General features: G+C 40.1%; 1 protein-coding gene across 1 annotated transcript in view; it reads right to left on the bottom strand.

The window, feature by feature from the left end:
* Positions 1-12,917: 12,917 nt before the first annotated feature.
* MAP2K6 (mitogen-activated protein kinase kinase 6) overlaps positions 12,918-27,550 on the bottom strand; it is a 36,161-nt gene continuing 21,528 nt past the window's right edge. Inside the window, exons 10-14 of the mRNA XM_015810364.1 lie at positions 26,369-26,420; positions 22,852-22,979; positions 17,839-17,916; positions 14,327-14,466; positions 12,918-12,921 (exon numbers count right to left, since the gene is read on the bottom strand). Coding sequence (XP_015665850.1) covers positions 12,918-12,921; positions 14,327-14,466; positions 17,839-17,916; positions 22,852-22,979; positions 26,369-26,420 — 402 coding nt within the window. The remainder of the gene's footprint in view (positions 12,922-14,326; positions 14,467-17,838; positions 17,917-22,851; positions 22,980-26,368; positions 26,421-27,550) is intronic.

The raw sequence follows: 27,550 nt of genomic DNA, 5'->3' as shown, positions 1-27,550 counted from the left end.
ACCATCTTCTGGAGTCCATTTAAGTTCACGCCTACTGCTTCAGTGACTCCATCCAGCCACCTCATTCTCTGTCGTCCCCTTCTTCTATTGCCCTCGATCTTTCCCAGCATTAGGCCCTTCTCCAGTGAGTCCTTCCTTCTCATTAGGTGGCCAAAGTATTTGAGTTTCAACTTCAGGATCTGGCCTTCTAAAGAGCAGTTGGGGTTGATCTCTTCTAGGATTGACTGGTTTGAACGCCTTGCAGTCCAAGGGACTCGCAGGAGTCTTCTCCAGCACCATAGTTCAAAGGCCTCAATTCTTTGTTGCTCAGCCTTTCTTATGGTCCAATTTTCACATCCATACATTGCAACTGGGAAAACCATGGCCTTGACTATAGGCACTTTTGTTGGCAGGGTGATGTCTCTGCTTTTTAGTATGCTGTCTAGATTTGCCATAGCTTTCCTCCCCAGGAGCAAGCGTCTTTTAATTTCTTGGCTGCAGTCCCCATCTGAGGTGATCTTGGAGCCCAGGAAAATAAAATCTGTCACTACCTCCATTTCTTCCCCATCTATTTGCCAGGAACTGAGCACCAGCAGCTCTATAACTGACATTTCTTTTGATTATGTAAAGGCTAAAGCAGAGTACAGAAATATTGGGATGGCGTTAGTCTACTTGCCTCCTGATGTCTGTTCAAAAGCATGAGAGAAATCTAAGTTACACTTGAACTCAAGAAGATAAACTCACCATTAGCTCGGGATATGTAGGTCTTTCTGTGGAATTTTTCTTCAAGCTTTGAAAGAAAAAGAAAAATACATATTATTTTATGTTCAGTATATAAGCAATAGCCAAAGGCCAATCTAACCCAACAAAAGCTACAGATAGGTCTCTTTAAAGCCGAAAGGATAGAGATTATGCTTAAAACCAAACTAATATGTCCTTAACAATATAAATAAATTCCAAAAAAAACCCCTCAAATAAAGTAGGGGGATTAAAAGGCTTTGCTATTTTAATATAGAATGTTGGGCTATAAACGTTTTTAAAAAGCAATCAGACTATTTTGCACAAATTCAACAGCACCATAAATATAAGTTCTGATGCATATCCCCTCTGACCTTAATTTTGAAGCATCAGCAGCATATGTGCAGTAACCACATCTCACAAGCGCAGGAGTAAGGCAGAATTATATGAGTGAAATTAAATTCCACATGTGAAATCTAATTTGTATCTGGCTGAAGTACAAGTAAGTGGAATAAATGTAGCTTCTTTAAGCAGCAATGGTCTGTACCTTTGAGTTTACAAATTCAAGAGTAAGACAGAATAACATTAATGTAATTTATAATCTCATATAAAAGAGGTTAAAGAAAACTTTAAAAGTATCCTGTGATGGCACATTGTATCCATACATATTAAATATGATTTACCATATTCATTTGATTTTATATCGGACGCAACAAGGTTTTGCTCATTTTTGTTCCTTTTAAACAAAATCTAACTTAGAAAGTAGTTCCCCAGGTAACAGTATACAAGCTACTCATACATTTTAATTTTGTTTACTGTATTAGAAGAAAGGAATAGAATAGAATAGAATAGAATAGAATAGAATAGAATAGAATAGAATAGAATAGAATAGAATAGAATAGAATGGAATGGAATGGAATGGAATGGAATGGAATAGAACAGAACAGAATCTGGAAGGGACCTTGGAGGTCTTCTAGTCCAGCCCCCTGCTCAAGCAGGAGAACCTATACCATCTCAGACAAGTGACTATCCAGTCTCTTCTTAAAAACTTCCAGTGATGTAGCACCCACGGATTTCTGAAGGCAAGCTGTTCCACTGGTTAATTGTCCTCACTGTTAGGAAGTTTCTCCTTAATTCCAGGTTGTTTCTCTCTTTGATCAGTTTCCAACCATTGTTTCTTGTCCTGCCCTCTGGTGGTTTGGAGAATAACATGACCCTCTCTTTTTTGTGGCAGCCTCTCAAATACTGGAATACTGCTATCATGTTACCCCTATTTCTTCTTTTCTTTAGACTAGCCAAACCCAAGTCCTGCAGCCGTTCTTCATGTTTTAGTCTCCAGGCCTTTAATCATCTTAGTTGCTCTTCTCTAAACTTTTTTTTCCCAAGGACTCAACATCTTTTTTGTAGTATGGTGACCAAAATTGGTTGCAGTATTCCTGGTGTGGTCTCACTAGGGCAGGGGTAGGCAACCTTGGCTCTTTTATAACTCGTAGACTTCAACTCCCAGATTTCCTGAACCAGCATGGCTCAGCATGGAAACCTCCATTTCCCCTCAGCATGGCTGGCTCAGTAATTCTGGGAGTTGAAGTCCAGGAGTCATAAAAGAGCCAATGTTGCCTACCCTTGCACTAGGGTTTTAGAAAGCGGTACTAATACTTCGCGTGATCTTGATTCTATGTCTCTGTTTATGCAACCCAGGAAAAAAGAAAACTTTTAAAAAGTTCCTTCTGAATTCACAATGGCAACTGCTTGAACCTTCTGAAAATTAAATTGATTTTAAAAAAGGAATTCAGTTCTGCTTTCAAAACTGGCATTTCAACAGAGGTCAATATAATTCACAGCATGGCAAAAATTTTAAAAAAAGGTTTCATTTTTTTAATGGCTGCTTTCATGATAATATCATCCTTATGTTTTCATGCTATAAATAATATGTGGAAATTTCTAATAAAGCTTGGCTTCTGCTTTATATACTTGGTGAATGTTTTACTGTGTAGTTTTATGAGTTTTCAAATTTGACCAAAAACAGCTTTAAATGTAAAAGAAAAATTATGCCAGTTATTTACGGTATTCCTTTAACAAACAAATGTCAAACATTTTTAAAAAACCAAAAATGCTGCTATTCACTCATCTATGAGTAGACAACTAATGCTGAAAAAATTTCTGGCTCGTTTAAAATTTTCAATATGGCAACCAGAATCTCATTTTCCCAATTTACTGGTAAATATTTTTAGAGTTGGATTTTTTTTACATCCAAAGTATGTAATTCAGAAAATAAGGACCCCCTTATATTTTATACCATACATTCTGGCTTTAAATGGATACCCTCCCTTACCTTCCACACCAAGCCTATTCATAATTCAAATAGGACACATTTATATGGTGTGGAACTTGGTTATACAGAAGTGAATTAGATATGTTAAGTTAACATTGTTTGAGTATCTCTTAAGGCCATCGGTGTAGCCACATATCCATTCATTGAGGGGGAGGGAATACAGAAAAGGCCTAGAATTTTAATCCTATAGCAGACATATATTAAGGCTTTGATTTTTGTGACTACAATATATGACTTCAGTTTGTCCTGGAATAACAAGACTATTAACTTCTCAAATGGTGCCTATGAGTCTTCTTAGAATAAGCCAAATCCTGAATAAGGGATTAAGTACCTGAAGAACTAACATTCAAATTCTAGGTAAAAACAACCATTCAAGTGCTATTAATACCTGCTGATATTTGTGAAGGTAAAAGAAAATGAGCAGCTTTAGTATCTCTGTATTTTCTGTGTGTTTAATACTGTATCAGCTAAGTCAGAATAATCAGTGAGTGCCAAGAACTGAGAAAATGGTATAAGCACCAGGTGGCTTAACATCTTATACAAAATGAACAGAATAGATTCCGAGTTAAAACATCTATAGATATGAGTTATTTTAGCATTACTAATAAAAGATACTCAAGATTTCTGAGGTACCCCACTTACTCCAATAGAGACATTAGTCCCAAATTTTAAAAATGAAAACGAGAGCCATATCTGACTCCATGTAAACCCAAAACATAGAATAGATTGAGAAAATTTTGATTTCTGATAAACTGTAGCAGGATGGATTGCTCTAATTAACCTTGGCCTCAGTTCACAATGTTTTATTACGATCCATCTCTTAATACAGAGCTTGATTTGGATCTAACGACTGACCACTCTGCCTCAAATCAGAGTAATCCTTGTGACTAGGTTACCATTTCTTGTTCAATCCTTTTAGAAAAAGAATCTGTCATCACTGATTCTTGCTGTTTACAACTTCCTATCCACTGAAATAAGAAAACATTTTGCAGTTGTCTTAAGAACCACAATTGCTTTTAATAAAAAGATGGATCCATTAATCTCTTACACATCATAACAGCCAGCTTCACCAAATTCAGGAAAGGGCCACCTTATTTCTTGCTATCATCTTTCATCTTTCTGTATGAAGCCCTCAGCCTATCTATTTGTAATATTCATCACAATATCCGTATTTTTTAAACACAGAATCAAAATTTAAAAAAATATTTGTACCATTTTTATGAATATTGATATTCATATGCTTAGTTATCTAACATCAACATAACTTTCAAATAAATTTAATGCCGGGGGCTAAGGGGCAGGGAGAGAAAACAAAATTACATTGAATTACAGCAGATTTTATTTCCTTCGTTCCCTAGTAATACTCTTTGTTGCAAACTTTATCCTGTTTAAAAATGATTGCAATTATTTATCTAAGTTTCCTCATGAAATAAAATGTTGAAGTAGCTCTCTAGTTTTTATGATATTCAAGTTAGGAAGGGCTAACCTCTCTATTTAGATAGACAATAATGTCATAGTTGGGTTGAGGATCTGGGATGAACGGTAATTATTGCATTGTCCTAATTTTAAGAAAAGAATGTACAAGTAGTCCTCGACTTACAACCACAATTAAGCCCAAAATTTCTGTTGTTAAGAAAGACATTTATTAAGTGAATTTTGCCCCACTTTACGATCTTTATTGCCACAATTGTTAAGTGAATCACTGCAGTTGTTAAGTTAGGAATATGCTCGTTAAGTGAATCCAGCTTCCCCATTGACTTTGCTTATAGGAAGGTCACAAAAGGTGATCACTTGACCCCGGGACACTGCAACCTTCACCAATATGAATCAGTTGTCAAGCATCTAAATTTTGATCACGCGACCATGGAGAAGCTGCAATGGTCATAAGTGTAAAAAACTGTCGTAAGTCATTTTTTTCAGTGCCGTTAACTTTGAACTGTCACTAACCAAACTGTTGTAAGTCGAGGACTACCTGTATAAGAAATCAAAGAGTAGATCTTTGAAAAGTCACTTGATTGGCACATTACTAACGTATGCTTTGATTTTGGAGTTGCAGTTGATTGAGATCATAGACATCTAGCAATACTAAATGGGAAGGTCATCTAGTCTCTTCTTTTCCCGGCATGTCTTTCACAAATGCTGCAGATAATATGGATCACCATTTACTTGAGTTCCTCGAGGATGAGTTCCAGTTCCCATCCTATATTCATAAACTCAATGATGTTCAAATTAAAACCCTTTGGCTTACCTACTAGAGCCATGATGCGTTTACCATTATTACCAGGGAGCAAAGTGGCATCGCTTAGTCACGCAGCTTCTCCTATCATTGATAACCATGGCTGAACTGTGGCCCATATATCTGTTGCAGAAACTTAGGCATATATGTTCCCCCACTCTTACGAGACGGAATCCTGATTGCACAATGTTCTAACTTCCAGGGCAGATTATATAAGCAGGTCTGCTTATAACAGGTGTTCAGGCCCAGCAATTAAGGTTATCAGGGTTGACAGCAAGCAAAGCCTTCAGAACTTTAGCTCCACAGTGCGTTTACAATTACACTTTCATGTGTATAATGGATAAAAAGAAATTAGGACTGCAGGCTATGCTTAGGATGGAAAGTAAAGACAAGCTTTATGAGCTACGTTCTGTAAAAGAACTAATGGATCTCTCTTTGAAAATTGCAGTTCCAAAGATGCCTTGCAGAAAACAGGTACAAACCTGACACATGCTTGTCTTCAAATATTTCACTATGCACTGAGCTGATGTATTCATTACTGACTCTAAAATACAATGCAGGCTTGCCTTCCACATTCAATTTGTTTAACCTACTGATCAGATATGGAGTTTGTTATTATTGATGCTTGTGAAAAATCCTCCTTTCTGAAAATAGCTTTACTACAATGACTGGCTGGGAACGTTTGATGGCTATGGGGCTGTGAGATGAATAGGTAAAAGACTGTTTTATTTCAGTCTCTTTACACACAAAAAAAAATAGCTTTGAAGACAGGATATGATAGCCACTCTCTTCCTGGCAGTGTATTTATGGGGAAGATGCTTGGAGCAACTTGAAAAAGATCCTGACACATACGAGTGTGTTCAAGGAGGGGAAGGAGGCATAAAGCGTCACATTATGAGAAAGCAAAGTGTGATCATCAGCTCCAGCAAACACACACCCTCTGCTGGGATTTAGCAGGCCCGGAAGAAATGAAGGATGCTTGCTGAATGGGTACTTCCTGATAATCTCTTGCTGCTTCATCACAGGGCTCAGGTGTACGGAAACGCTTCTGCTGTGTAATAACAAAAGCCGATGATTCACAAATTCACACATACACATATTGCCTCGGCTTATCAAAACTGACAGGAGAGACAGTGCGTGGACAATACGGATTATTTTTAAAATCTGCATTGAATCCTATCCAAGTTCTCCCTGAAAACACTTTAATATAGACCAATGCTATATGGGTAATGTTTTTTGTAGGATTTAACATTTTTAAGTCTATAGACTTTATGTGTTTTTTATTTAATGAACTACGATTAACAAACATTACCAAGTAACTAAATTAATACAAATTCAAAATGCTTAAGAGGGAGAAAAGATATAGAAAATGCAAAAAAAAAACTACTAAACAGTAAACAGACAATCTTCTGTACTTATACAAATTTACTGTGCTTATACAAATTTAACATATTGCTGTATTATGATCTATTGCCATTGAGGTAAATAATAAATAACCTTCCAAATTTAATAGTTGTGATTCCTGCTTCTGATGTCTGATATTTTTAACTTTACATGATTCTTTTTAGTGGGGCAATTTAAGAAGCCTTGTTAATCCACATCTCAACTATTACATTATCTAGTTTACCTATGTTAGGTAATTATTATTTTAGCTGCTAAAATCAAACAGATAAAAAGTTCCTTATTTTTAAGTTTCAGATTTGGTCCTGTCAAGAAAAACAGTAAGCCTCACACTAGGGAGCATTCAGTCCTTTTTATTTATTTATTTATTTTTAATTATTAAATTTATTTGCCGCCCCTCATTTTGAAACAACTCTGGGGGGCTTACAATATTTTTGAAAGCATTGAAATCATAAAAGATCAATATTTCTAAAACAACAAAAATGGTGACTACACTCAAAATAGAATTAGAATTAAAAGATGAGGAGGGAGGGAGCAGGATGTGTGGGGGGGGAATAGGATTGTCTCTTAATTCAACAACACTCTCCAATATTGTGTTCCCCCATTAGGGCCCCAAGCCATCTGGCACAGCCAAGTCTTTAGGCTGTTGCAGAAGATCAGAAGGTGGGAGCCAATCTGACCTCAAGATTTTAGCAATGGTACTTAATATTGGAAAATATTAATTTTGATATATCTGTGCCAATCTGACTGGAGTCAAGTGCCAGTGATATATAATCTACCACTGAGATTCCTGCACTGACGCTGAGGTGAATCCACCCAGTTTCCATAATTCATAATTTATCTTCTCTATTTATATCCATGATTATAGAATTGATAAAGACTTCCTGCACATAGCTTGTAGGACAAGAGAAATGGCCATCAAGAGGAAGAAGGAAATACAGAAGCCCACTGAAAATGCGAGCAATAGCCCTTAAGAGTTATATACTGCTCCACAGTGCTTTACAGTAGCCCACTACCAGGCGGTGGCCTGCTGGCCACTGGGCTGTGGGACAGGCTGGCCAATGTGCACACATGTGCGCGCACTCACCCCCACTTGTACTAGCGCTGTGACTGTCATGAAAATGGGATGCCACGTGGCAAAAACGGGGCGCTGTGTGGTGAAAACAGGGCACCGCATGGCAAAAACGGGGCAGGGCTAGTGAGTGTTATGCAGGCGCTAGCACTGTTTGTGGCGCACGCATGCTCGTGGCCCCATTTGTGTGCGCGCATGTAAAATGTTTCCCTTCCCTTTCCCTCCAGTCTGCCAACCGAGAAAGGTTGGGGATCTCTGCTTTACAGCACTCTCTGAGTGACTTATAATGTCAGCATATTGCCCCCCAACAATCTGGATCCTCATTTTACCAACTACAGAAGGATGGAAGGCTGAGTCAACCTTGAGCCGGTCAGGATCGAAGTCCAGGCTATGGGCAGAGTTTTCCTCCAATACTGCATTCTAACCACTGCACCACTATGGCTCTTATATTTGCAAAATCTCTTACTTTAATCTCTTCTTAGGAACCGTATCCTTACTGCTAACTCCAAAACTCATTCAAGCCAGATGAGCTTTGTTGATATCTTTACATTACAGTAATTTAGGGTAGAAAAAGGGGCCAAATGTATCTAAATCAGTCATCTATAACCTGAAATCTCTCAGATCTTGTTGAAACCCCAATTCTCAGAATTCCCAACTGCTATGCTTGATCAGGTAGCAAATGTGAGACCTGGCCAAAAATACTCAGCTGATGCAGAAATACAAAGAGGGGTCAGACAGGGATTTATTCTGTCTCCATTGTTGTTCAATATCTACTCTGAGTCTCCACTGTTGTTCAATATCTACTCTGAGTCAATCTTCAATGAGGCAATGGAGAACATCGATGCTGGCATCAAAGTAAACGGTGTTTGGATCAACAATTTAAGATATGTTGACGATACAGTTCTGCTTGCCAGTAAGCATGAAGACTTTCATCTTCTCATCAACAGAGTCACAGAAATATCTGAAAAATACAGCTTGAAGCTTAACACCTCAAAAACCAAGATCATGGTCGTCACCAATAAATTCGGAAGGAATACCATTAGAAAAAGTTGAAAGGATCACGCACCTTGGTTCTAATTTACATGAAAGCTGGGACATGACCACTGAAGTAAAGACAAGGATAGAGAAAGCTCGAATAGCATTCTTCAAAATGAAAAAGGTCTTCTGCAGTGACGACATAAGCCTAAGATTGAAAATCAGGCTTGTCAGATGTTATATTTTTTCTATCCTGCTCTATGGAGTAGAGAGTTGGTCTCTGACAGAAGGCCACCTGAAGAGACTAGAAGCATTTGAAATGTGGATTTACAGGCAGCAGTTACGTATAAGCTAGGTTGATAAGATCAGAAATGAGGAGATGATAAGCCATTTGGGAAAGCCAAGGGAAATCATCAAAACAATTAAAAAACTAAAGTTAGAATATTTCGGACATGTGATGTGACACCCAGAAAAATATGGCATACTCCAGGGAAAGATTGAAGGCAAACGAGGTACAGGCAGAAGAAGAACATCATGGCTTCAAAATCTAAAGGACAAAATGGTTTGGACAAAACTCAGCAGCACTTCTTCATGCGGCTGCTGATAAAAACAGGATCGCCAACATGATCGCCAACGTCCGATAACGGATAAAAACATGATCGCCAACGTCCGATAACGGATATAGCAGCAGCAGCAGCAGCAGCAGCAGAAGAAGAAGAAGAAGAAGAAGAAGAAGAAGAAGAAGAAGAAGAAGAAGAAGAAGAAGAAGAAGAAGAAGAAGAAGAAGAAGAAGAAGAAGAAGAAGAAGAAGAAGAAGAAGAAGAAGAAGAAGAAGAAGAAGAAGAAGAAGAAGAAGATAATGCTTGATGGGAATTTTGGGAGATACAGGTTTACAACATTTGTAGAGTGCTACATTGGAGAAGGTGGTGTTAACAAATGGACCTCAATTTTTCTTTCTAATCTGCATTGATATAATATCACAGAAACCTTTGTAAGACCACAAAATAAGCCAGTGTTGGTAATACATATTCGTGGGCTTCAGGGGAAATACCACCTTCCTGATAGTTCCTATGGGAGCCTTTTTTATTATTAGAAAGCTGAAAATTTTGTAAAATCACCAAATCTTTTCTTGTCTTAAATCTCATGAGATTTCAAATAATGTTGGCAACATTTTGTAAGCTCTAGTGATCTCTCTAGATGTTTTATTTTAGTGTTCACATCTGCAGCAATCTCAGATATTTTAATAGGCTCCTAAATATACTCTGGAAACAATTGTTCTGGACAAAGATAAACAAGGAAAAAGAAATAAAACGAAATGAAGTTAATACATTATTGTTTTTCATACTGTGACACACAGAAATTGGAGCAACCACCACATTACTAACTATTTGAACAGATTTAAACTATACTATGAAAAAACTAGCCATCAAGCTTTTTATTTTTCCATTCTCAGTGAAAGGGCTGCTCTGCAGTTCCAGATGAATGCTCCCAAATAGATTAAATGCCTCCAAACCAACACGAGGAATATTGCCAAGTATTGTTTGACAAAAAGAAAAGAGCAGAATTCCATTTAATGTCACTCTTATGAGCAAACGTCAGAAATGAAAGAACTACATTGCTTTCTCCACACTAATTTTGATTCCCTGGCCCGATCTCTCACCACAATTTTATCTTTGAGGGTTTCTTGCCCACCCACCAAAAATGGCTTAAAAGTCTGAGAAACCATCTTAGTTCCTCCATAATCTTCTGGGAGGTCAATGTGACATATTTCCTGAAAGCCACTGTAAATAGTCCTTTAGGAAAAGTTCACTGAGACACACATGGCTTAGCTCAGGAAGACGGCAGTGGAAGTAAAGCCAGTTTGCGTAAAGGACAATCTTACTGTACCTTGCCCATTTCCTTTGAGAGCTTCTGCCTGTTTTCAAAACAATGGGATTACTTTTATAGAAAGCTTCAGGGTGGTTCTTTAATAGCCATAGATGAATGTCTACTAAAAACCCACTTCCAAACACCACAAAAAAAACCAAAAAAAATTCAGACTGGAAAAAAAGTTTTCTTTCTTTTTTTAGAATTGTTTGTATTTATTTATAAAGCAATCAGAAGCTAATCTTGCAAAGATTGGGTATAATATGTCACCTTCCAAGATCGACAGGATAACATAATTAACACCCACTATTGTTGCAATCTTATTGTGGCCACCGCATTATTTAGAGATTTTGCAAAGTAATTTCATTCTAGGCAAAGGACATATTTTGTCTAGGCTCAGAGAACATATATTTAAAAAATATGAAAGAACTTTATGAGAATAAGTCTCTGCAGAAAATAATTACAACAAATCTGACAGGCCTAAACATAAACCAGCACCGACACAACAATAGTCACAAATCGACCCACAACTCTAGGGAGAAATGTGTTAATCCGGATTTCAGAAGAAGCGCAAGTTAGAGAGGCCAGCTCATTATTTTAGCACAATAGTTTTAACCCTACTTTCTCTTCTGCCAATGCTTTGCCTTCTAAGTGGGAAATTTAAAAAAAAATGCATAACTACTTTTGATATAAGATACCAACTTCTATTTCCTTCTCTCCCTCTGTGTCTTCTACTTCCCTTTGTTGTTCTTTCTCCTATTGTTTTAATCTCATTCTCACTCCATTTTAACATTTGTAGACCTTTCTCTGTTTTTTATGTTCTTCACCTCAAAGTATTTTGGTAATATCTCCTTTTTCTTAAATTCAAATCCATTGAACTTAAAACTTACAGTCACTATTTACAGGCAATGATCACAGGCCACAGAGACTGGAATTCACATGTTCTGCCTAGTTATATCTTCCCCATTAATTCTAGGCCAATTCAATCTGAACTCTCAACTACTGATTCTTGCTGAGGACCATTTTGTCCTTGGCAAACAAGAAAATAGAAGACTTTGTATGACACCCAAGCTTAAAGGATACTGAAACCTGATATGCTAAAAACAGTTCTGAAACAATGAGATGTTTGAGATTTTGTATTTCATAACATTTTTCCTTTGTTTGTTTGGCAATGTTTATTACAAGGTTAGAAGTAATTCAGAATGAATATTCACTATTCAATACTTTAGCATTTTTTTAACGTAACATGAGTTATCACCCCATGCAAGTTTTGTTTTATATTTCTAGTTTCTGAGCAAGTGTCAACATTTATTTTGATTTTATTTATTTATATTTCATGTTTCTAGACTGTTCATCTCCCTCAAAGGTAGAATAGCAAATGATAAGTTCATTAGAAATATCTGCCAGGTATACTTTTAATGAACATATTTAATAAACATATCGAGGGAAGTAAAGATGGAGAGCTTGGAATTCTTCCAACATCTTGACTAGCAGCAGTCATAGGACGTGTCTATATTTTCTTCAGTATAACAAAGTACGGGTAGTCCCCAACCTAAAACTAAACATTTGTTTAATAATAACAACAACAACAATAACTTTATTGTCACTTTGAATGTACACCAATCGGCATACATCAAAATGAAATTTCATTGCATACAGCTCTCAAAGGGTTACCACCTCCGATATACACTCCTTGTTTGTGGGCAGCTCAAGTTTCAGAACGTCCATTTTAGTCTCTAGGGAGCGAACAACAAGACAGATGGAAACAGAGCTCCATGTTGATTAGCCCTCAAATTAGCTTGTATTCCTGCACAACAACTTCGCCTCCTTTCTTTTTTCTGATCCTGTCTCTTCCACCTTCTCCTTAAAAATGGTTTAGTGACTGTTCTAAGTTATGTCACTGGAAAAAGTGACATATGACCATTTTTCACATTTACAACTGTTACAGCATCCTATAGTCATGTGACCAAAAACTTAATGTTTGGCAACTGGCATGTATTTATGAGGGTTGCAATGTGACCTTCTGATAAGCAAAGTCAATGGGGAAGCCAAATTCACTTCAAAATCATATTATTAACTTAAAACCTGTGATGATTCACTTAGCAACTGGGTCAAGAATGGTTGCAAAACGGGGCAAAATTCACTTAACAACTGTCGTGCTTAGCGACTGAAATTTTGGGCTCAGTTATGGTTGTAAGTCGAGGACTATCTGTGTTTTTTCTTTCTTTGTGTGTTTGGGGACAAGTGCATATGTGTGGCTCCTAGATTTTTACTCTTTCCTTGGGTTGGGACTGACAGGGTATAAATGTTACACTGTGTCACCTAAAAAGTGGGGACAGAAATAAGCAGTAAGCAGAATTCCAAAATGCTGCACAACTATATTGGGAATTGTTTTTCACATCCCCCTGAGCAAGTCCAGCCAGTTTCAAACAAAATCTTTCTTTTGTTGGCTTCCCCTCGCAAATCTGTTTGCATTCTGTTGTTTTCAGAGAGTTATTTTGCTGATGGACAGACAGAGCCTTTAGCAGAGACATGTCCAACACAAGGCCTGAGGGCCAGATCCATCCCACGATGGGCCCAGCTTTGGCCCACGGGGCCGCCCCAGACACAGCGAGGCAGGGGATAGGGCAGGGGTGGCGCCACGCCGTGATCCCTGCATGGTCAGCCCCTACCATCCAACCTCAACGAGCCTCCTGCCTGCCACCCCAAGCATGACGGCCCCGGCAAATGGGAAGGGCAGGAAGTCTCTGTCCTGGTGGGTTTGTTTTCCTATGCTGTGCCAACAAACCCATCAGGACAAGAGTCAACAGTCTATCTGCACTTAAAAGACAAAGGCCACTCTTTCGAAGACAGGAAAGTCCACATTTTGGACAGAGAGGACCGCTGGTTTGAAAGAGGGGTCAAAGAGGCCATCTATGTCAAAATTGAACAGCCCTCTCTTAAGATACGACCTCATCTATCTCCAGTCTACAACACAGTCCTTTCAACAGTTCCAAGAAGGCTCCACACCCATTTGAACTACTCAGGTGACCCTCAAGACACAGATAAGCCTCCAAGTAGCACTAACGACTCGCTAAAAGAATGCAAATGAACAGCTGTCTGCAAGAAATATAAATCCTTCCATTCCCCACCATCTAATCAGAGCTGAAGAAGCTTCTTGGATGAGAAGCGAAAGGTCTTCAAAGAAAAACTATGACCTAGATCACTGAGAATCTCCATAGAAACTTCAACATGGTTATTAGGACTAATTATGTACAATAAATGTTTGAGAAGCAGAGACCATTAGTGCTGTGCCCAGAAACATTTTAATTCATGTTTCATTTTTTAAAGGAGAAGCATTGTGGGACTTAGAAACAAGAATGCATGTAGCTGAGATTCAAATTATGTCTCTACTACCTTCCTGAACAGCTATTGCAGTCCTGTTCCAATATTTGTATTGACAGCCTGATTGGGATGCAGTTAGAGAACAATTCATAAGCAACTGGGTTTTTTTTTTCCCTTGCCAATTTCTCCTTTTGTCAGAAATAACTCATTTTAGAGATAATCGAGGCATCCTCCCCGTTTGGGATTCCAGGGCATTTTGGAAGCAACTGCTTGGTTTTACGCTGCATTTATCTCTGGTCAGCATGTCAGGATACACCTGTATGCCCCCAATAATATGTGAGCAAATTCAAAGGTTAATGAAGCTATATCTAACTTCTCCATGATTCAGGGAGAATGTTCTTACCACTGTGAGGTAAAATCAACAAATTCAGCTGAAAACTTGTCTCCAGGGAGCTGTGGTGATGGTTCTTCCACTACCTGTTTGAGCTGCTGGAACGGCGTCCCCCAGGAGTCATATGGAAACCGCAAGATTGCTAATTCAATCTAGGTCCAAAAACAAAAGACAGGGAGACATCAAGACATCTTCCCGCGACTCTTCACTCCCTCCCCCTCCCATTGTCTCCCCAAAGAAAAATATGAGAAGAAGATACACAAACTCAATCCAATGTTGTTGCATGCTGCCACCTGCAGGCTGAGAGCAGAAATTACAACTTCCTTGTTATGATTTCTGCCCGAGGCTGTGCTTGTCCCCCTCCCTCTTCCATTTTCCCTTGGAAACACTGGGCTCATTTGTTGCCTCTGAGGCACAGCCTGTGCAAGTCTCTGGAGACAGCATGTCTCTGGGAATATTTCAAAGCTGCAGCTTTGAAATATGTGAGGCAAGTTCTTCTGGTTTGTGCAACGTACCCACAGCTTCTCTAGAGGACACAGGGTGCCAGGGGAGAGTCTGCTTTTCTCCCTTTGCCCAGCCTACGAGGGCTGTTGCAACAAAAGGGGACTGATAATTTCCAAGAGAATTATTCAGACTTGCTAGCCGAAACCTTAATGTTAATCCCGAATGCGTATTTCTCTCCTGCAGGCATGGTGCCAATGAAACAAGCTTTGTGATGGATGGTTGCTATAGGGATTTTTTTTTTTCTGTTTGCAGATACGTAACACATGTATGTTGCTGCCTAGTTTTTCAATATTCATCACAAGCAATGCAGAACTATGGCTGAGGACAACAGCTGGAATTGCGAAGATTCTTCCATTTCTGAAAAAGTATAAAAAAAACCCATTCCAAATGTAAATGGATAAACTCTTTGCCAACCACATGGACCAACTGGGGACTAGTTTATAAATTATGCTGCCAGTGTTATATAGCTAACAGTGCTCAATAAATTCTGACTCTGAAAGGGTTTGCTTTTTTTTCTGACTAGGCTTCCCTGAACTGTTTATTCTTTCAGAGAGAGAGGGAGGGAGGGAGAGGGAAAGGGAGAGGGAGGGAGGGAAGGAGAGAGAGAGAGAGAGAGAGAGAGAGAGAGAGAGAGAGAGAGAGAGAGAGAGAGAGAGAGAGAGAGAGAGAGAGAGAGGGAGGGAGGGAGAGAGAGAGAGAGAGAGAGAGAGAGAGAGAGAGAGAGAGAGAGAGAGAGAGAGAGAGAGAGAGAGAGAGAGAGAGAGAGAGAGAGAGAGAGAGAGATCGATCCACTGATCTTCTTTGTAAAGGTGTAAAAAAAGGGGCAAATCATGTGTGACCCTAAAGGAAATTAGAGCTGACCTTGGGGAAATCATGAGAGGTGAAGAAAGACAGGAACAAGCCACTAGGGAGAAACCTGGACAAGTAATTATATAGTCTAGAGCAGGGCTTTTCAACCAGTGGTACGGGTACCACCTGTGGTACATTGGCACCTGGCAGGTGGTACGCGACCATCCTAGAAAAGTAGCGGGAGAGGGGAATTAGCTGAACCAGTGGCAGCACCGCACAAGCCTGAGCGAGAGATGGCTGGAGCTGCAGGGCTGTCAGAGCTCAGCGGAAGCGCCAGGATCAGCGCCAGGATCCAGCTGGAGCTCGGCGCTGATCCTGGTGCTTCTGCTGAGCCCAGAAGAAACGCCGATCAGCTGGAATGTTGCAGCATCTCCAGGGTCTTGTGATTTACATTCAGATGCTTGGCAATTGATTCATATTTATGACGGTCACAGTGTCCCAGGGCATCTAAAAGTGGTACAATGGGTGAAAAGGTTGAAAAGCCCTGCCTTAGAATCTTGAAAACCTGTTTCCCTGGGTCCCATTTTATATGAAACAAAATCAAGGTGGGGTTATTTGAGTTTCTTTCTCATACTTCCTTCTATCTCTAGACCAGGGCTTTTCAACCTTTTCACTCATTGTACCACTTTTAGGATATGGCAACATCCGAGTACCACCAATCGCCTAACAAGCTGTCAAAAATTGATGACCCCCCCAAAAAAGGAAAAAAGTGATAAAGTACAGGTAGTCCTCGACTTACAACAGTTCGCTTAGTGACTGTTCGAAGTTACAATGGCACTGAAAAAAGTGCCCCCCAAGCCACAGCCGAGCAAGACACCTGCCTGCCCACCCGGTCGCACTTTTCCTCCTGTCCAAGGTTTTCATTGTTGTGAGCGTTTCTGTTGAGGATTGGCAGTGGGGGTGGATGAGGGGTGTTTGGTTTTTATTCCCCCCGTCTGCTGGGTGGTTGCAGCAGGTTTTGGTCACTTCACAAGACCCTGATCACTGTGACCGTCATAAATATGAATCAATTGCCAAGCATCTGAATGTAAATCACAAGACCCTGGAGATGCTGCAACATTCCAGCTGATCAGCGCTTCTTCTGGGCTCAGCAGAAGCACCAGGATCAGCCCCGAGCTCCAGCTGGAACCTGGCGCTGATCCTGGCGCTTCTGCTGAGCTCTGACAGCCCTGCAGCCCAGCCATCTCTCGCTCAGGCTTGTGCGGTGCTGCCACCGGTTCAGCTCATTCCCCTCCCCTGCTACTTTTCTAGGATGGCCGCATACCACCTGCCAGGTGCCAATATACCACAGGTGGTACCCGTACCACTGGTTGAAAAGCCCTATTCTAAGGTACCATTCAACAATAAAGCAGCATTCCTTGAAACCCTACTGTGTCTCTTCTTGAAGAGCAGAGTTTCTTTCTGTCCCATTTTATACTCAACAAAGTCAAGGCAAGGGTTATCTTGAGTTTCTTTCTCACACTTTCTCCTTTCTTGGGACTGTGTAAGCTCTTAGAAGGTCAGTTCCCTCTTTAAAAGCTCACTCTCCTTTTCCCCTTAGTGCACGGGTGTCAAACCTGCGACATCACGTGACGTGTCGCAACATCACAACTTTTTCCCCATTGCCGGCAATGGGGTGGGTTCAGTTTTGGTGTGACCCATCTGACCCACGGGTCAGACACCCCTGACACCCCTGCCTTAGTGGCTCTCTCATCCCTTCTCCAAGGTCAGTGACTTTACAGTGACTTGCCAACAGAACACAATCAATTCACTCAAGAACCTTCAATGCAATTTCCCCCTTTTTGAACCCATACATTTAGCCTATAGGCGTCCTTAATTTAAGTGCAGTTAAACCCATTTCAGATTACAAGGATTTTGAATTGCAAAGGTCAGTAGAACAGAATTAATAATAAAATTTGAGGGAGAAAGGGAAGCAGGAAAGAGGGTGGATGGAGGAGTGGTGGTAAGATAAGGAGGAGGAAGGTGTAGGTAAGTGAGAGGGGGGTGCGGGAGGGGGACACCGGACACGTCCGTGAATGTACTGTTTGATGTTGATTTTTTTCTGGTTGACATTGTGATAAAAGATTTATGTCTTTGTTCTTAATGAAAAATTAATAAAAATTTATTTAAAAAAAAAAAAGAATTAATAATAAAATTAATCCTGGCATCATTCCTCAGTAATGTATTCTTACCATTGTAATCCCCAGACTCCAAATATCGGATTTTACACTGTATCCCTTTTGGTTTAGTTCCGGGTTGATTCTTTCAGGCTTGAATGGGGAGTAAAAAAAAAGAGAGAGAGAGAGAAATTACATTGATATATAGTTAGTTTTAACTTTCCACTCGGGGAATGGAAGAATGTTCTACTTCTGCTATGAGAAAAGTAACAGCACGAACTGTTATTAGATCAAGTTAAACTGGTCCTGGTTCTATACGATATGCTTTGAGTCAAAGGCAAAGTAGCCAAATTGTATTATAACCTAGTAGGCAACAGGACAGGAGAGGGTTAGTTTTACAAAAGCCAGGTTAATTATAAACAGCAATTTGTATCCCTTTCTAGGATACAAGGACACCACGCCATGCCCACAGACGTCTGACTGGCCAATGTAATGAAGCCTTTGTAATCAGCGGAGTTGACCAGCAACAGATAACCTTGTCAAAAATAGGGCACTTCTAAAACCCTGACTAATCAGTTTTTAAAAAGAAGTTGAAAATAAAGTGCAATTTTGCACTGTACGCTACTTCTCCATACTGTTCTGTTTGTTTCTTAACTCAACTTCAGTCTGGATTGCATAGACCAGTGTTTCTCAACCTTGACAATTTTAAGGCATGTGGACTTCAACTCCCAGAATTCCACAGCCAGCATTGCTGGCTGTGGAATTCTGGGAGTTGAAGTCCACATGCCTTAAAATTGTCAAGGTTGAGAAACACTGGCATAGACTATGGCACCACTAGAACTGATTGGTCATTGTTCTGCTTCTTGCCTATCCCATCCATGAAAGGAAAAGTATACTTTGCTGGCTGGGTTCAGTATGGACTGGTCTACGAATTCCTGTTTTTGCTCCTCCCGACATTTGCACAAATAGACATATTCATCCCTCTCCATATTACTTTTGACATTAACAAAGACATTATTTTTTTTTCTTTTTCCCCTTATGCTACAATAATCAAAGTAATAGGGAGAAGGTTGTTCTTTTAGGCTGCAAAAACCTTGCAGCAAAGAATAATTGAGCTTCACAGAAACAAAATTAACAATGTACCTTTGCAAATTAAAGTTGTTTTAAAAATAAAGCAAAGAGAAACTCTCCAGGACTGTGGGCAGGATTAGGAAAGCAAGAGGTACATACTTTACCCAGATAAGGCAAAAACTGAAAGGATGCCCACTGGGAGATGTAAGAGTTGAAGGGATCATAAGGATAATTCACTGAGGTACAATCCATTATTGAATCAACTGAAAAATGATTAAAGAAAAAGCAAGCCACCAACACCTGCCAATCAAAACAGAAGATGGTTGTCCAGGGTAGTGATTGAAGGCTGGAAGGTAGTAGGCATGCCAGCTGCTGAAGCCAATTAGAACTGGGGCTGCTACTGAAATGGAATAAAGCATGGAGATCATCATCTCTCAACAGCCTAAGTTAGACATGGTAAAAAAAAACACAATAGTTTTGAATTGCAACTAGAAGAAATAGGTATGAGGTGCATTGTAATTGGCTGGCAATGGGAAGAAGACATCATTTGTTTCTATGCTTGGGAAGTTGTGATTGGCCCATACTAACAATGGGCCAATGGGAAAGTTCAGTTTAAAGAATGGCATAATAAGGTTTCCATGATAGTACTCATTGATGGAATCCTGGCAATCAGAGAACATGCCCTCCTTGGCACTGATTGACCATGCCCACTGATGTTTGGCTCAACAATGTCAAATGATTCTTGGTGGAAGGGAGCTGTGGTGGCGCAGTGGTTAGAATGCAGTATTGCAGGCTAACTCTGCCCACTGCCAGGAGTTCAATCCTGATCGGCTGAAGGTTGACTAAGCCTTCCATCCTTATGAGGTCGGTAAAATGAGGACCCAGATTATTGGGGGCAATGTGCTGACATTTGTAAACTGCTCATAGAGTGCGGTAAAGAACTGTGGAGCAGTATATAAGCCTAAGTGCTATTGCTATCAGATACCAGGCAGAAGTGGGTAAGATCTTGCATTCCCCCAACTCATGATTTTTGACCAGTTAATGTCACAATGTACTGCCAGAATGACTGATACAAAACAATGATTGCCATAGTGGGTGACTGGGTAAAATGTTCTGTGAAAAAAGCTTGAGGTAAAGATCTATTCACAGGCTAATAAAGGTTCGGGAGATGGTTTGGTAAAGCCAGATGGAAGGTCTCCCATCATTTGCCTCTTCACCACTTTATAGGAAGATCATTAAGAGAAAGTAGAGTAAGTCTCCACTCTAAGAAATTCCAGAAGATAAAGGTGTTCCGTTATGATCAGTTCTGGAAATTCTTGTACAATACACAAATTAGTTTCAGTTCAATAAATCTTGTTAACGAAACTGTGTGAGAATCTTGCTTTTGGTTGGAAGCTGGTGCCAATCTTAACAAAACATGTAGCACAACTCCCATCTTACATGTTCTCCAGTTTTAGGGTATTTCTTTAAAAAGACAACCAAAAATGCTGTTGTCTTCCTTAATGCAATAGCATGCAAGCCTTTCAAAGCCAATAATCACATCTTGCTAGTACAAAAAAGCAGCAGCTTGCAAAGACTCCTCAAAAGGGAAGAAATCACAGATGGCAGCCAAAACAACAGTGTTAATATTCTGAAGCCCTGCAGGCTTGGAAAATTTCTCAGCAGAGCATCCTCCCTGACAGGTTTATGCATTTTGCTTAATTGTGATGGAGAAGATCCTTGCAGATTTGCATGTAATCCCAGTAAGTTTATTATAGTATTAAGATGGCATGACAAGCCATGCATGACCTATAGAAGGCAGCCGAGACAGTGACAAATTCATTTCTGCTCAATTCACAATTGGCTCAGTGTATGCAAGCTGAAAGAGTTCCAGCAAAAGCACAGGAATCTCTAGCCAAATGTAGGAAAGTAGATGTATTTCTATAAGAAATGAACTTGATGCTTACATGGTACTATAGTTCTAATAGTAACGCATCAGCATATGCATATAATATTAAGATATTGGGAGGGAAATTCTTAAGAACATAGGAAAAAATCAAAAAAAGGGAAACTAGGAGACTTGCAAAACAGTATTTAATTACTTTCATCTGAACTACAGCTTAGTCAGATCAGACTGCTTCCGTTTCCTCAGACAATAGTGGATTATGCAACTTCCTTTCCCCAAGGAATATGAGATTCTCCAAGTTTGCTCTTAGTTAAAAAAAAAAATCAACATTATTTGGATATACTTGTACAACTTTGAATTATACCTAATGTCCGAGTCTCATGACACTCTCAGATAGTTTTTTTTCTAAGAGGTTCAAGATAGTTTACTTCCAATTAAGTATGCATTGCAGATTGCACATATGCTGCATCTCATTTTCATTTTATAAGTATCAGGTTTCAACTATTTTTGGCTGACCTTAATTGCCAGAGGAGAAGCTGTAATTACCAGTCCCCGTGTGAACTATTAATGTACATACCTAGCTCCAGACATTCCCTTCAGGAAGGCTATAAAAGTGCTACACCACTGCCCAAAGGCACTGACTGCATTGTACTGCAACAGAATCTAACACGCCTCATCTGAGCCAGTCTAACTTGATGAAAAGGTTGGGTTGGGGGCATAAATGTCAAATGCTCTTTGGGATTTTAAAGCTACACAGAGCACTATGACATGATGGAGCATAGCGTTTGGTCTCCCTGTGTTCAAGTGTCTCCAAAGGAGAGGCCAAGAGTTCCAATCCAGCTGTTTCACTGCCTCTGAAAAGGAAAGGCTGGGGAATAGTCAGCTTGTATGTGCAGAGTCAAAGGTTCTCATTCTGGTTTGAATAACACATCAAATTATTCTTTCTGCTTAAAGTGAACGTGTGTATGTGGCTCCTTATCTCCAGTATTCTTACTGCAGCAGCTTCTATCTGGGTCTTTCATCTAATCCTTGAGAAGTACTTAAAACATTTCCTTGAATGTGAAACCAATGAAGTCCTATGGCTGGATGTATGGCAGGAAAGCGGGCACACCAGCCAGCCACAATAGTTTCCAACATGTTTTGCAAACGCTATCTCTATGGTGGTTCTGAATAATAACAAGTCCTCTTCCTAGTTTTGAAGACTGGGAATTGACAGTTCCAAGTAACCTCTTCCTATGTCTCCAATTTCAGTGCTAGTATGAAAATTGGTTAGGAGGGCATGGAACCAAAGACTGATGGCGATAACTTGGTTTTTCGAGTATACATTTAGAAGTTCACTGTATCCTAACTAGTTGTAACAGATCTTAACATTACAAGCTGCAGAAAACTGTATTCTGAAACAGGTCATTATGAACTTGGTCAACATCACTGGCTGGAAACCGGCATTACGAAGCCACATTCTCTAAAGTCATCTTGTGAGACTCTATTTCAGATCCTCCCGTTGACAGAATGTGGTAAGTTCTGATCTGAGACACCATCTTTTCAGTCATGGCACCTTAGAGCAGTGTTTCTCAACCTTGACAATGCTGGCTGTGGAATTCTGGGAGTTGAAGTCCACATGCCTTAAAATTGTCAAGGTTGAGAAACACTGCCTTAGAGCAAAACAGCTACTCTAAAACGTTGCTTCATTTTACAAGATAAGCATAAAGTCATTTTAACAAGTTTTCACCAAGCCAAATCTTTAGACCTTTCTGCTTTTCTACTATTTATGCTGTTTCTATGGTGTTTTGTTGCTATTCAGATGCCAAGCAACCTTGAATACATCAGAAATGTAGAATAATATGTTCATATGTACATACATACATAAAAACTCCTTTTTACAACCCTGTAATACACACACACACACACGGGTCACAAAGAGTCAGATATGACTTAGTGACTGAACAATACATACAGTATGTATGTATATATGTATGTATGTATATGTATATAGAGAATATGTATATATGTGTGGAATAGGAAGCATATATATTTCTGAAATTTAATAAAACAAAGCAAATATCTGTCACTGTGTGCATAAAAAGTGATGTGACAGAGTTTCCCCTGAAGGTTTCATGATTCACTGCACTTACTGCCATATACGGTTTGCAGCCAGCATCCATTGTCTTAGCCACAGAATCAACGAGGTACCCACTAATTCCAAAGTCACACATTTTCACCTGTCCTTGTGTATTAATCAGTACATTGGAAGGCTTGACATCTGCAAAATAAATTACAGTGGAAAGTCATTGCTTGCAAGCACTCCTTTTTTTCTCCTAGTTGCAGATTATGGTGAAATAGGAAGCAGGCTAACATGGGTTGTCACCAGCAGAGGGCACCCACAGCAATACACCATTTATTTGTTGGCTTAGAGTAAAAGGATCTACACACAAAATGCAGGCGCGCGCACACACACATAAATGTATTTTTCCTGTAGACTGTAGTCTGGCATTTATTCCAACCAATAATTCTATTAATTTACACTGAGGAAACAGCTAATGGAGTTCAAACAAAAGGGGAAATGCTTTTAGCTGTATGTTAATTAGAATGAAAAACCTAAAAATTGGCACTAAGACTACTTTCTTTCAAAGTTTCTTCTCTCCATGGAGCAAAATGAAACCTAGTTAATTGTTGATACTTATTTGACTGATCAATTTATACCTTGCATTCAAGAGCTCAAGATGGCATACATAACACACACACACACATCTATGGAGATTCTCAGACATCCAGGTCATAGTTATCCCAAAGATGCTTTTTTCATGAGGCAACTGGACTTTCTGGTTTTTCTTTGAAGATGTTTTGCTTCTCATCCAAGAAGCTTCTTCAACTCTGACTGGATGGTGGGGAATGGAAGGATTTATATTCCTTGCAGACAGCTGCTCATTTGCATTCTTTTAGCTAGTTGTTAGTGCTACCTGGAGGCTTATCTATGTCTTCAGGTCACCTGAGTAGTTCAAATGGGTGTGGAGCCTTCTTGGAACTGTTGAAAGGACTGTGTTGTAGATCGATGATGTCAGATCCCTCCCCCTCTGTTGAGAGAGGGTGTTCAATTTTGACAAAGATGGTCAAAATTAGAAACTGCAATTGGGGCCAGCAATTCATTCACTAAGTGCGGTGTCACTAAACATATCGCATGATGCTTATAACTTCACTTCCTCTTTGATCATTAAGTGCCACCGTCATTAAGCAAAAAATCACGTGACTGCAATGTACAATTTTATTTCCAGCTCCTTCATTAACTCTGCTTGTCACAAGCCAGTTGTGAACCCTGCAAATGACAATCATATGATTGCAGGATGCTGCAAGAGTCATTAATGGGCCTGGAGACTCCATTCGGAGCCAATCAAGTGGCTTGTTTGATTCTGTAGTCAATGAGGTGGGGGTCGGGAGAGTTAAATTGTAAATTTTTGTGAACTTTTAATGTTGTATGCCACCTGGAGTCACCATGTGTGAGCTGGGAGGCTATGTAAATTTGTTTAATATATAAATAAAATGCAAGGATTGGTTGCAGTGCTATTTTTTTACAGCGCTGTTTTACAGGTTGCAGTACTATTATATTGTAACTTCGAGCTAAATAAGGCAATTGGTGAGTCAGGACTACCTATATCAGTGGTTCTCAACCTTTTTAATGCCGCGACCCCAACCGGTCGTAAGTCAAGGACTAAACCGGTCGTAAGTTGAGGACTAAACCGGTCGTAAGTCGAGAACTAAACCGGTCGTAAGTCGAGGACTACCCAACCGGTCGTAAGTCGAGGACTTTCCCTACCCGGGAGTGCCCCGCATGTGTGGTTCCGCCCCCTGCGCCGGCCGAGGCGTAGCTGGCAAGTGGCAGAGACGGAGCAGGCCGACCACCAGCTGGCCCAGCCCAAGGGAGGTAAGGCACCCGCCGAAAAAGGGGAAAAAAATGGCGGACAAAAAAAATGACGGACAGCCTTGCTTGGCGACCCCCATGAAATGGTCGATCGACCCCAAATGGGGTCCCGACCCACAGGTTGAGAACCACTGACCTATATAATCATGATGGCACAGTGGTTAGAATGCAGTATTGCAGGCTAATTCAGCTCACTCCCAGGAGTTCGATCCTGACCCGCTCCAGGTTGACTCAATCTTCCATCCTTCCGAGGTAGATAAAATGAGGACCCAGATTGTTGGGGGGCAATATGCAAATTCTGTAAATCGCTTAGAGAGGGCTGTAAAGCACTATGGAGCGGTATAGAAGTCTAGGTGCTACTGCTATATAAGCATCGTGAACATGCTTGAGGCCTTTTTTTCTACATAAGCGCTAATTTGAGATCATGGCAGTCACGAAGCTTAGTCTACCCATTTTGGATTCACCATCTCTTACAGCATTCAGACAGAACGGCAAGTGCGACTAAGTGTATTTCCTGTAGTTTAAAGCAAGATATGAAAAACATCCACCAACACCTTATTGTGAAAACAGACAAACAAGACCTCTGATTAGCACTAAGGCACGGGAGCATTTCACAGAGCTTTGAGGTGAAAGCTGGCTCTTGACTTGATAACTATCCACTCATCAAGCTACTGCAATGAAAAATCTCTCCGTCCTGGATGTCTATGAACTGCAGTGAGGCAGGATTTCCAGTCACAATCCAGAGGACAGCATGTGACATTTCAGTTGTATTGCTGATTACTCAAGGCATATGAACCAGTTTGTCCCCTAAGTCGGAAGAAACGTGGGCTAACTTTAGTTGCTCTCTATAGCCCAATCCCTGCTGCTGAGGAAAGTCCCCCTGAACCTTAAGGTGAGAGAAAAGCACCACAGACAAGCAAGAAGGCCCTGAATACGTGGTTCTGCCAGCGGGACTGGGGAGCCCACAGCGGGATGGAGCCCATTAAGTGACTGGTATGAGTGTGTGTTGTTGCCGGCGTGGAGGGGGTTATTATTTCATTTTTTATTCTTTTTATTTCTTTTATATTATGTTTTTAATCTCCTGTAAGCCGCCTTGAGCGAGTAGGAGGCAATATAAACTGAAAGAAAGAAAGAAAGAAAGAAAGAAAGAAAGAAAGAAAGAAAGAAAGAAAGAAAGAAAGAAAGAAAGAAAGAAAGAAAGAAAGAAAGAAAGAAAGAAAGAAAGAAAGAAAGAAAGAAGGAAGGAAGGAAGGAAGGAAGGAAGGAAGGAAGGAAGGAAGGAAGGAAGGAAGGAAGGAAGGAAACCGTTATTCCAAACGATGTAATACAAAATAACAGCACGGCATTCCACTGCCTGTCCAAAAACTTTAGGTTAAAAAAAATCTGGGAAAACAGGAAGCTACTATTATGCAAAAGCACTACTGCCCAGTGCCCTAGGGCTGCAGTGACATCCCCACAGGGGAAGGGGGATGAATTAAAATGTTCGACTAAGGTTTTTCTTTATCGTTCACTTTGAACCCATAGCAGTTAAATGAAATATTTTGCTTCTTTAAAACAAACAAAAATCATGGCATTGTAAAACTGAATGGGAAGGGAGGAAAAGGGGGGGGGGGGGAGGAGAGACAAATAACTGTGGGTCCTGGATCAAGTAACACAGATCTTTGATCAAAAAGTCCTGCCACCTCTTTCACAGCTGAGAAATATGTGAGAATTGCACCACGTTGGCGCTTACTTACCTCGGTGAATTACAGAGAGTTTACTATGTAGGTGTTCTAATGCTTTTACAATCTGAAACACACAACAGAGAGACAGAGAGACTGTAGGCTGTAGCTGCTGAAGCAGAAATAGTTATTTCAGGGCACAAGTTCACCCCCCCCCCCCCATTTCAACACTTAACCTCAGGTAGAGACAGTCTGGGGTTGGGCATTTTGGTAATTAACCAGCAGAAAAATGCTGAGCCTGCAGTCTAATACCAACATAATAAAACATGATTCATGCCCAAAACCTTTAGCAGCGTGACCAAGTGAAAGATATAATGAGCCCCTTTCTTCCAAGGGTCAGACTCTATCCCTCCTTTCCCCCTTGATGGGGGGAAATTTTTGATTGGAATTCCAGCCCTCTCCCAATGGATCAAAATATTTTTACAGCAAGGATCTAGCCTGATTATTTTCCCCCTGCAGAACAGAACAAGTTAGGGGATGACGAGTGTGTTGGTTACTAAGCACGGTAAGTTAAAAAAAAATCCCCCTATCTCATGAGCAAGATTGCAATAAAATAAACCTCCTATTGTACAGGTAGTCCTCGACTTACAACAGTTTGCTTAGTGACCCAAGTTACAACGGCACTGCAAAAAGTGACGTATGACTATTTTTCACACTTATGACCCACTGCAGCTTCTCCATGGCCACGTGATCAAAATTCAGAGGCTTGGCCACTGACTTGCATTTATGGCGTCTGCAGGGTCCCCGGGTCATGTGATCCCCTTTGGTGACCTTCTGACAAGCAAAGTCAATGAGGAAACCAGATTCACTTAACAACCGTGTTATTCATATAACTGCAGTGATTCCCTTAACAAATGTGGCAGGAAAAGTTGTAAAATGGGGCTCAGCTGTGGTCATAAGTTGAGGACCACCTCTACAAACACCCCAAAAAAAAATGTCAAAAGGTTAAACAGATTTTTGTCTCTGCGTTGGTCCTGACCTTTTCCTTTAATGAGAGTGGTTTCTTCCCTGCCACCGTTATCAAAAATACTGCCCACCACTTCCATCAATGTATTCCAGGAAACATTTAAGGGACAGTAACTATATAATAATTTGGTACATCTGCTTTTACTGCAGACCATTTCAAAGTGATTTTTTTTTTTTAAATTGAGGCAGTTTGTCTGCGAACTGACTCAAAGCAGATCAGGCTGCACCCGG

This window comes from Protobothrops mucrosquamatus, unplaced genomic scaffold, assembly GCF_001527695.2.
Source record: "Protobothrops mucrosquamatus isolate PMUCROS unplaced genomic scaffold, P.Mucros_1.0 scaffold9, whole genome shotgun sequence".
NCBI lineage: Eukaryota > Metazoa > Chordata > Lepidosauria > Squamata > Viperidae > Protobothrops > Protobothrops mucrosquamatus.
This window is presented reverse-complemented; position numbering and strand designations above follow the sequence as displayed.